The 9,552-nt window shown below is 43.4% G+C and overlaps 1 protein-coding gene across 4 annotated transcripts in view; it reads left to right on the top strand.

Moving 5' to 3' along the window:
- Positions 1-1,871: 1,871 nt before the first annotated feature.
- The window catches only part of NRP1 (neuropilin 1), a 137,198-nt gene continuing 129,517 nt past the window's right edge, over positions 1,872-9,552 (top strand). For 2 of the 4 annotated variants that reach the window (XM_006933353.5, XM_003988215.6), the window contains exons 1-2: positions 1,874-2,192; positions 5,626-5,800. In XM_006933353.5, the coding sequence (XP_006933415.1) occupies positions 2,120-2,192; positions 5,626-5,800 (248 nt within the window). In that variant the 5' untranslated portion in view covers positions 1,874-2,119. Of the gene's footprint in view, positions 2,193-5,625; positions 5,801-9,552 lie in introns of all 4 variants that reach the window. The other 2 variants (XM_003988216.6, XM_006933352.5) reach the window with 2 other exon arrangements.

Raw genomic sequence — 9,552 nt, 5'->3', positions numbered from 1 at the left:
GGCTTTCCGCGCGCCCGCAGCGGGAAGGAAAGCTGGACCCGGAGAGAGCGCGGTGAAGGCGGACGCCACGGCTGCACCTCCGCCCGGCCACTAGCCCGCCGGCACCCCGAGGGGCGCGCGCCATCGCGCGTTGCCGGGCCCGCGCGCCTCGGGCTGCCCTCCTCCCGTCCCGCCCCTAGTTCTTCCGCCAAAACCCTTGACCAGAGTCTCCTGGCCAACATTCTTAAATCTCTTTTGCCAGCTCTTTGCGCCAGGTAGGAATAAAGCTCTGCTTTCAGGGTGTGTGCAGAACGCCTATTCCCAGAAGGTGTAGTGACCTTTTCACCTCCCGCACGAACTCCTTGGGAGGGGGGTCCGAGGGCATTTACCCTCTCAAGGGCCTGATCGGTGGCCGAAACGTTTGTTCCCTATTCTTGCTATCCATATCCTCAGAGGCCTTATGCAGCAGTTCCGGGAAAGCCTTTGGGGATGGAACTGGGGGGCATCCAGTCCACAGTGAGGACGCGCCGCCACGGGAGGTGGGGGTGGACAGGAGCTGGAGGACTGGCATGACAATTGCCTGTGGCCTGGGGCGGGCACCGTGCGAGCCCTGCCAAGAGCCCTCCTACTCCGCTACTGTTCTCCCTCCCAGCAGAGGCACAGAAACGGGGGCCCCTGGACCCCTAATTGCCAACCCCCGGGAACACCTGGGCTCCAGAGAGACAAGAGTCTGGGCGGGGTCGGGCGACGGCTGCCCCCTAGCTGAAGACGCACCACTTCCCACCCTCCCGCGTTCCCTCTGTCCCGGAGGAGAGGGCCCCAGATCTCAGTTAACAATGGAGCCCCCGGTGCGCGGCGGGCACCCGGGCACCACTGGCGCCCGGCAGCGCGCCCTGCTGCGGGACAGGGAGGCCTTGTGCGGCTGCAGCACAGCCTCGCCCGCTCGAGTGGTCTGATTCGGATTTACGTGGCAGCGACACTGTCAACCCTTGCCTGGCTCTGTGGTGCGTCTTCCCACTCCAGCCTAGCTTTCCCGGGTCTCCCTTGTCCTGGCCCGGAGCGCCAGGGGAGCCCTGCTCCTCCTCGCCCCGGGCCTCGGGCCGGCACACGGGAGTGACCGGGCAGGCCCAGCGCTCCTCGCCGCCGCGGGTCGGGGATTTGGAGTTGCTCGAAGCTGCAGCCAGCTCCCGGGCGCGCCGCACTCCTCCGCGGTCGGATCCCGGCGATCCTCCACCAGCTGCCGGGCTCTCCCCCGGGGGTCCTGAGCGAGCGCGCAGAGGTAGGCTAGCCCGACCCAGTCAGTCACTGGCACCGACCTCGATGCTTTCTTTCCAAACACACACACACACACACACACACACACACACACACACACACACACACACACGCGCCCTGGGCGCAGACCCCCCAACGCCTCCCTTCCCGTGGATATCCTTCAGGGCCTCCGGGAGAGACCGACAGACGGACGGGGAAAGCACACGGAGGGAAACTTGTTCCTTCCAGTCTCCTGTCAGGCAATTACTGGCGAGCCTGTGCCGGCAGAGGGGAGGGAGGAAGCGAGGGAAGGGCTCCAGAAGGGGAGGGGGAGGACGAAGGAGGTGGGGGAGGCGGGGGTGCAGTTGGTGAAACTCCTCTGTCTCCCGCTCATCTTTTCATTGCGTGCTCCTCTCCTTCGCGCAGACACCCCAGACCTCCCCTGGGCGCCAGCTCCTCGGCTCCAACGGGTCCAGAAACAAGCCGGAATTTTTTTTTTTTTTTTTTTCTGGAAATTGGCTTTGGTGTGTTTCCCTACCTCCCTCCTCCCCCGTCTAGCCCCCCCTCCTTTTTTTTTTTTTTTTTTTTTTTTTTTTTTTGAGACATGGCCCGGGCAGTGGCTCCTGGAAGAGGAACAAGTGTGGGAAAAGAGAGAGGAAACCGGAGCTAAATGACAGGATGCAGGCGACTTGAGACACAAAAAGAGAAGCATTTCTCTCGGATCAAGGCATTGCATCGCTGCTCTCCTTTCTCCAAGACGGACTGAGGATTTTACGGCTCTAGGCGGAGTTGAAGCTCTTCAGATTGTTTAGATTCCCCGCTTTGCTCTATTTTCCCCGCACGTTCTGGTTCTCCCGCGTCTGCCTGGGGATCCGGCGAAGGGAGAATGGAGAGGGGGCTGCCGCTCCTCTGCGCCGCGCTCGCCGTCGCCTTCGCCCCGGCCAGCGCTTTTCGAAACGGTAAGTGACAGGCGGAGGCGCGTGTGACAGCGCGGCGCCCGGGCTCCCCCGCTGCCCGCGTCCGGCCGGGACTCGGGCTTCCCGCTCCAGCCACGGGACTCACGCGGAACTGCCGGGATGCGCCGGGAATAGCCACCTCCTGGGCGGAGGAAACTTTTGTCCAGGAGGAGAAATAAAAAAATAAGAACGGTCGGCTCGGGGCAGGAAGATTTCAAGTCCTCTGCCTCCCTCCCCAAGTTGGTTGTTTGGTTATGGGGGTTTTCCTACCTCCGTTACAAGGCAAAGCTGCCTACCTTCCCAGATCAGCACACCAATTATCTTAATAATGTTTCCTCCCAAAGGCAATTAGATGAGACTCCCTTTCAAAAATCTGATGGCTGTTGAAAGTTAATGAACACTTTGCCGGGAGAACTTCCTGGTTGTTTTGCAGCTCTTTGAAACCATCTCCTCTGGTGGGTGCCTGCAAGAGATAGCGGTTTTGGGGTTGCTGGACCTCCGTCCTCTGTCTTTACATATCGCCCCTCATCTGTCTGAAGTATGAATGAAAGTTACATAGTGTCAATAAAGGAATCTGATATATACAGTGTAAGACACCGGGATATCTGAAAATCCCTAACCTAGCTACAGCTTCCACTTAGCTTCTAACACCACTCACTGCTAAGTAAATGAAAGAGTGCTGGGTTATAAACAGTATTCTGTAAACTAAATAATGTATTTTAAAATGTGATCTTGTTGTAGGCATGTTTAACTTACACTTTAAAGTAGGTGAAGGCAAGGATATGGAATTATCTTTACAGTAATTCTTCAGCAATTATTATTAACTATTTATCAAATATTTACTTTTGTCTGGCTTAGATTTCAATCAAAGTAATTAGGAAAAAAAAGAACACCCACTACTTACTGTGGTATATTGTTTTAATAAGAGGCCACAAGTGGAGGGGTTCATACCAAGAGGAATTTAAATCACGTCTTTATGATAGGAGTTAATCTCTCTAATATGCTTTTTGGAGGTTTTGTGATTGAAGCAATAGATTTCCCCCAACAGCCACCAAGCAGTGTTCTAAAAGAAAAGCTTAGAGGCGACACACACACACACACACACACACACACACACACACACACACCTGTAAATATGGAGTTCAGTTTATTAATGAACCTGAGTTAGTGGCATCTTTCTATAATCTGGCTGGCAAGGGATGAAAAACATTCTCCTCCAATTGAAAGAGGTCAAGTGGTTAGACTTTAGAAATTACAGTAACCCAACCTCTGCCCTCTACAACTCCTGGGATTAAGTCCTTAGTAGGGATATTCACAGGATGGATTCGTAGCCTAATGCAAATAGCTTCCAGACTTTAGATTGTGAAGTCCATGGATATATATATATATATATATATATATATATATATATATATAGTATATTTTTAAATTTTCTTAGCAGAAATCTGGGGAATGCTGAGAACCTGAGCTCCAGTCTGTGAGCTTGCCTGGTTAAAGCCATGTTGCTATGCGTTCAGTGACCAGAGCCAGTAAATGCCTCTGTAACACAGCAGACCTCTTAAAGCCATGTCCACCTCCTCCAAGTACCAGTGTCTGCTAAATTAATTCATTAACCTTATTTAGGTCTAATGGTCCAGAGTCATTAGAAATTGCTCTTTCTTAATCAACTGTTAGAGAGATTTAACAGAGCCAGGGAGTCTAGCAGTCCACATTATCTTATTACACTGTCACTTTCTCAGAAGTCACAGATTAAAGAGCTCTGGTGTGGTACCGAGTCTACCTAAATGTCTTCTGAAGTGACTCTGTGGAGTGACTAGAAGCAGTGCTGTTTTATTTCACTCCTCTTACGGATGCCAGACACTGCCATGATGTTTGTATAGAGCTGGAGGAGACTTAATGAGATGGGGTCACTTTCCAAGTTTTCTGCACATTTGAAATAATGGAAAAGCCTCAGTAGAATCACATAACAGAGTCCAACATGATCATTAGTTGAGATCCTGAACTCTAGTTGCAACATTTCTTCTTGGCAAACCTTAAGGTTTTAAAAGCCAAGGCAGAGGAAACCAGTAGAAGGGTACCCCCCAGTCTAAGAAACAGGGTCAGAAACATCTAGCAATTGAGAAAAACAATGTGATTTATATTGTCTTCTTTTTAATTTATGGGAAATGATTTCTGTAATGCATGTAGCTTTATGCATTTTTGATGTGCACTTCATCTTTCATTTCCATTTGACCTGGTTTTCCTGTAATAAAATTCTGTAGATTTATAAATTCATGCTGAGAGCAAAGAATGCCATTCTCTTTCCACAGGGAATCTATTAGATGCAATATTAAAATCTATATATACCATTACTGAAAATTTGTGATTGATAGGCTTATATATTTCACTGCTTTCATACCTATTCCTCTTACATAGTTTATGCACCAAATTTTTATTGCTTAAAATTAAGCATCAATAAATGTGGCAGCATTTCAGGCTGAGACTCTCCAGCATGAAATCCATCATAAAAAGTGACAATGAGAATCTATGCTGAACAATAAAGCAGCCCAGTGACTGGTTTATTTGGCTCTCAGTGAATCACTTCAGCATTTGGTTTTTGTTTTTGTTTTTTAAATGAGGGCTCAAAACTAGTAAGCTCACCTTTCGCAGAATGTGAGACTATGGCTTACCATACCCAGACCTCATGTGTGGTAGGATTTTTTTTTCAACATATAGGGAATTAGAATTAATGCTGGGTGGCTATTTATTTTTCTTTCTGCCCAGTAGCTTTGATCTAGTCTCTAGGACTGAACAACTTTACTTGGAGCGGTAGAGCAGAATTATTTCTGCTTCACCAAATACACTTTGTTCTCTGTTGATCTGGATCTCCAGAGCAGAGATAACTCAAAATCACTTAGATTTATGGGCAGATAAAACAACAACACAAAAGGTTTGGCTTTAAGCCAATCGAAATCTTGGATGACAATCCCCACTGATCAATGACATAGACCAGGCTTATCATCAAAAAGCCACACAAGGGGTCGAATCACTTCTTTTAGTCACCTTCCACTCAGAACTTGCTACTTAATGCGATTACACTTCTTGGGGGATAATTAAGTCTAGTAGAAGCTCCCTGGGGACCATGTTAACATCCATTGAGAGGATTTAATGTTTTTAACGCTAGAAGACCTTTTTTCTTGGGAAGGAACTTTGTGGGGGTAAGGGTGGAGTCCTGTCAGATGTCAGTCTACTTTTCTCCTGTGCTAACCGTCCTGGGATCAAAGAGTGTTCCTTGGTGGGGGGTTGCTATCAGTGCCACCTGAAGGGCCTGTGGGGACCTCTTGGAGTTCCCCCTACAGAGCTGTGGAATGTTTAATAACCAGTAATGTTTGTATAAAGCTAGAATACCTAAATGGTTGTCAGGGAAAGATTTACTAAAATGTTATTTTTATTACAGATAAATGTGGTGATACTATAAAAATTGAAAGCCCAGGGTACCTTACATCTCCTGGTTATCCTCATTCTTATCACCCAAGTGAAAAATGTGAATGGCTGATTCAGGCTCCTGACCCATACCAGAGAATTATGATCAACTTCAACCCTCACTTTGATTTGGAGGACAGAGACTGCAAGTAAGTGAGAAAGTATTTGAACAGGGCACCACACCACCATCTAGTGGTCATGGATGCCTAAGGGGGGGAAGTCTGTGTGTACAGTATGGGATATAAATGGATCCAGGAGGGATTCTGATCTAGGCCAGATCATGTATCAATGGTATGGAAATTAAATTATGTTAAGTAATTTCTGAGTTCCCCAAACTAGCATATTATGTTTAAATGTATAATCTCTCAATTTTTTTTCCTGTTAACACTTATGGTTTCAGAACTCTTTTGTTAAGAAATGTATATTTACATTTCTTTCTCTTTTCTTTTGTTCCTGGAAAGGGGAAGAACTAGAAACCCAAACTTTCACTTAAGATTTTTTTTAATATTGTGGGTTACTAACATATATAGCATCAACAGATGATGAGGTTGGGTATTTTTTAACAAATCTGTGACACATTTTGTGACTTAAGGACTGAATCTTATTGAATTTGACATGACAAAAGCAAAGTGTCATTGAATAAAAATAAGGCATATAGTGTAAGCTGGATGAGGGGTTTTCGTTGTAGATTAATGATTGCAAGTGTCTTGTGGAAAATGCAAAAAAAATGTTAATGCATAATGAATACAATGGGGCTCAAATATAAATTATTATTTCATCTATCTGCTTTCATCTTGCTAACGCCTTATACTGTTAACTAAATAAGCATCAATTTATGCCAGATTTCCTTATTATCAAAATATCCTCACTTTAGATACAGTCTAAATTTTATCTCTTCACTTTATATGAATGAGCTAGTGTGTGGATCTTGCTTTTCACAGTGTAGAAAATGTGTTTTAACATTGCAGGCAGCAGTCTCCTCAGATCCAGGATTTGCTTTTCTCTCTGGACATCCACGAGACCACCTGTCTCTGTCTTGTCCACGTTACCACACTCTGCCACCCTGCATGTGATGTGTTCTCCAGACACTTGAACCTGAATATCTATCTTTAATGAATGTTTGGATAACGAAATAGTTTTAGCCAAGGAAAACAATCTACTTAAATCTCAATTCTAAAGTGTTTCTCGGGGACCAATATGTTTTCCCAAGTTTTAAAATGGATCAGTTTGATATAATTTCATACGATGTGAGTAGGCTATGGTTTCCATTGGATATAAACATTATTATGCAGACACGTTCATTATTAAAAATGTTCTATTTGCAAACACATAGCCTTTTTAGGGAAGAACAGAGTAATATGAAAACGTTCCCACCTGTAGGAAGTCCTTAACGACCTGTTGAGTTGGTGGGGTAAACTAATGTTTCATGGGCAGGGAAATGAGGTCATCAGGCTAATTCAACATTCTGGTACCTAGAGAATTAGCATACATTCATACACTGTTGATCAATTTCCAAATAATCAGCATACACTAGAGTGTAAAAAAAGTATGCTGATTCCAATTTAATCCTTGTTCTGTGCCTCAGGGCATTATATTGACTTCTTAATCTTGTATGAAAGTTGCCATTAATAGAGTGTTCCAGTGACTGCTAAAAAACAGGGAGTTTATTGTTGTTGCCAATATTCTGTATGGTGGTTTTACAGCGTCAGTCACCTAGAGAAGCTGGATGTTTGTTCTCTCTTTCATTTTATTTTGTTTTATTTTTTGCTTTTTGAAAATATTTAAACTGCTATAAGAGATATTTTTAAGAGATGGTAAAACATGTTCAAGTAATAACATTTTTCCAAAGATAAGATGCCATTACATTTTAGTAAACTCATGTCTACTAAATCCTGATCTGAAAATCATGACCACATCTGCATATGATATAATAGCTAAAACATTCAAAATAATCAGTAGTCAGTAGCAATGGTGTGCTGGTAAGGGTTGAACAACTGGTTCTTGGAAGGGGGTGGGTCAAGTCCTCATTTGTAACATTTGCCAATTTCTGTAGTATAAATATTCCCACCATGGCCAGTTTCAAACTATCTATGTGATGTCACTGTATGCAGACTTGCAAAGAGACGTGCATGAGGGGTTCTTGTGAGCTGGTGCAAGCTGGAGTAGAAGTGTATGAAGGGGAAGCCAGTCAAGTGAGTTAATATGTGTCAAGTGTGTATCACAGTGTCTGGCAGGCAGTAAGTCTGCAATAACTATTTGCTATATCATAATGGGAGGTGGAGGGTTGTGGAATTGGAAGAGCACTTTTTCAATGTTCTTTCTTAAACATGACAAGAAAAGGGATAATTATAATTTATAGCAAGGGAAAATTTTAGTGATATCGACAAGGTATTCAAGAAACTGACATGACCAAGAAGATTGTTGCTGTTGTTCTGATAGAGGCGAGACTTTTCAAGGCTACAGAGTGAAGTGGTTTCTTAACTGTAGCGAGTAGGAATTTGTTCTCTGTGAAGGTGCCATCTCCTGGCCAGCCTTGAAAGGCTGATAATGTTTAGCCTGATGAAGTCAACGGAGATGATGGCATAGAAAATAGCTTTGTGCCCTGTTTTGAAGTGTTGCTACCTGATTGTTTTATCAATAAAAATTCAAAAAATGATATAGGAAGAGCAGCTTAAGACATTGCTGTCACTATATTTTCAGGCTGGTCCACATGTGACTCCTGGTCACTGTTGCACGTTGCAGTTGAGATACAAGCGTGGCACAATTCTGACAATCTTTTGTGAAGGCTGTGAGAATAATCTACAGCTTTAATTTAAAATTAAAATTCCCTACAAAAATGAAAAATACCAATAACCCTTGGGAGAACAAATGCATAGGCAAAAATTTTTTGTTGGATGTGCAAGAGCATAGTTTCTTTGTTTTTTACATTTTAGTGGGTTTGGGGTGGGTTTTTGTTTTTGTTTTTCTTTGTTTGTTTGTTTTTTGGTCATTTATAATAGGCTGCTTCCAAAAACATATTTGAGTTGATACAAAATTAGGTACAATAAACCAAATACAGCGAGCTGGCAAGCTTTTAGTTATCATTCCTGTTAAGATCAAACTGATTGTCTTATTTGAGATATTTAATATCTTCCCCTGTTTCAGCTACATTTTATGTCTAAGAGCAGTAAAAAGTCCAATGTCATTGGGTTATTGGCAAGATAAAATAGGGTAGTGGCTATGAAAGCCCTTTGAAAAGTTAAAAAGCTTCCCTCGAAAGAAGTTGCCACTGTTATTATGGTATCTTTAACAACTTGGTGATGGTTAAAACATTTAGAAATATGAAACTTAAGCATATGTCAAACTAAATACATAGATCCAGTAATGGGATGATCCACATAAAATATACCTGGTAATTTCTCTTGAAGCTTTCTAGTATTTGTACAGTCAACTTCCACCATGTGAAAGTTTAAGAAATCAATTCCCTAGCACATTTGCTTATTGAGGAACATCCTTAAAACCCAGGTAAAATTCTTTTTGTGGAGTGTAGGGATGGATAAGTAATTAAATAGATTACCTCTGGTAGGAAAACTATTTACTTATTTAAATTGGTATTGTTTTATTTATAATTAAATTAAAAACTATGTGATAATTTTTAACAATATACTAATGCAGTATCAATTTTTCATGTGAAGAGCTCCAAGACCAACCCAACACATAAGCACTATGAACCTAACCTTACAAAAGGTTTTTAGAGTGGATATCAAGGCGTTACTTCCTTAGGGAAAATGGATGTGCAAGTTTGTGCCTGATAATATTAAAATGCAACAATCTATGCTTCAGGTTGCAGTATGAAAGTCAGGTTTCATTACGAATAAACATAAAGACATACTATTATAACTACCAGAGTTCTTTTATTGAA

Source organism: Felis catus, chromosome B4 (genome assembly GCF_018350175.1).
Source record: "Felis catus isolate Fca126 chromosome B4, F.catus_Fca126_mat1.0, whole genome shotgun sequence".
Taxonomy (NCBI): domain Eukaryota; kingdom Metazoa; phylum Chordata; class Mammalia; order Carnivora; family Felidae; genus Felis; species Felis catus.
The sequence above is the reverse complement of the archived record's forward strand: the minus strand, read 5'-3'. Positions and strand labels throughout refer to the sequence as shown.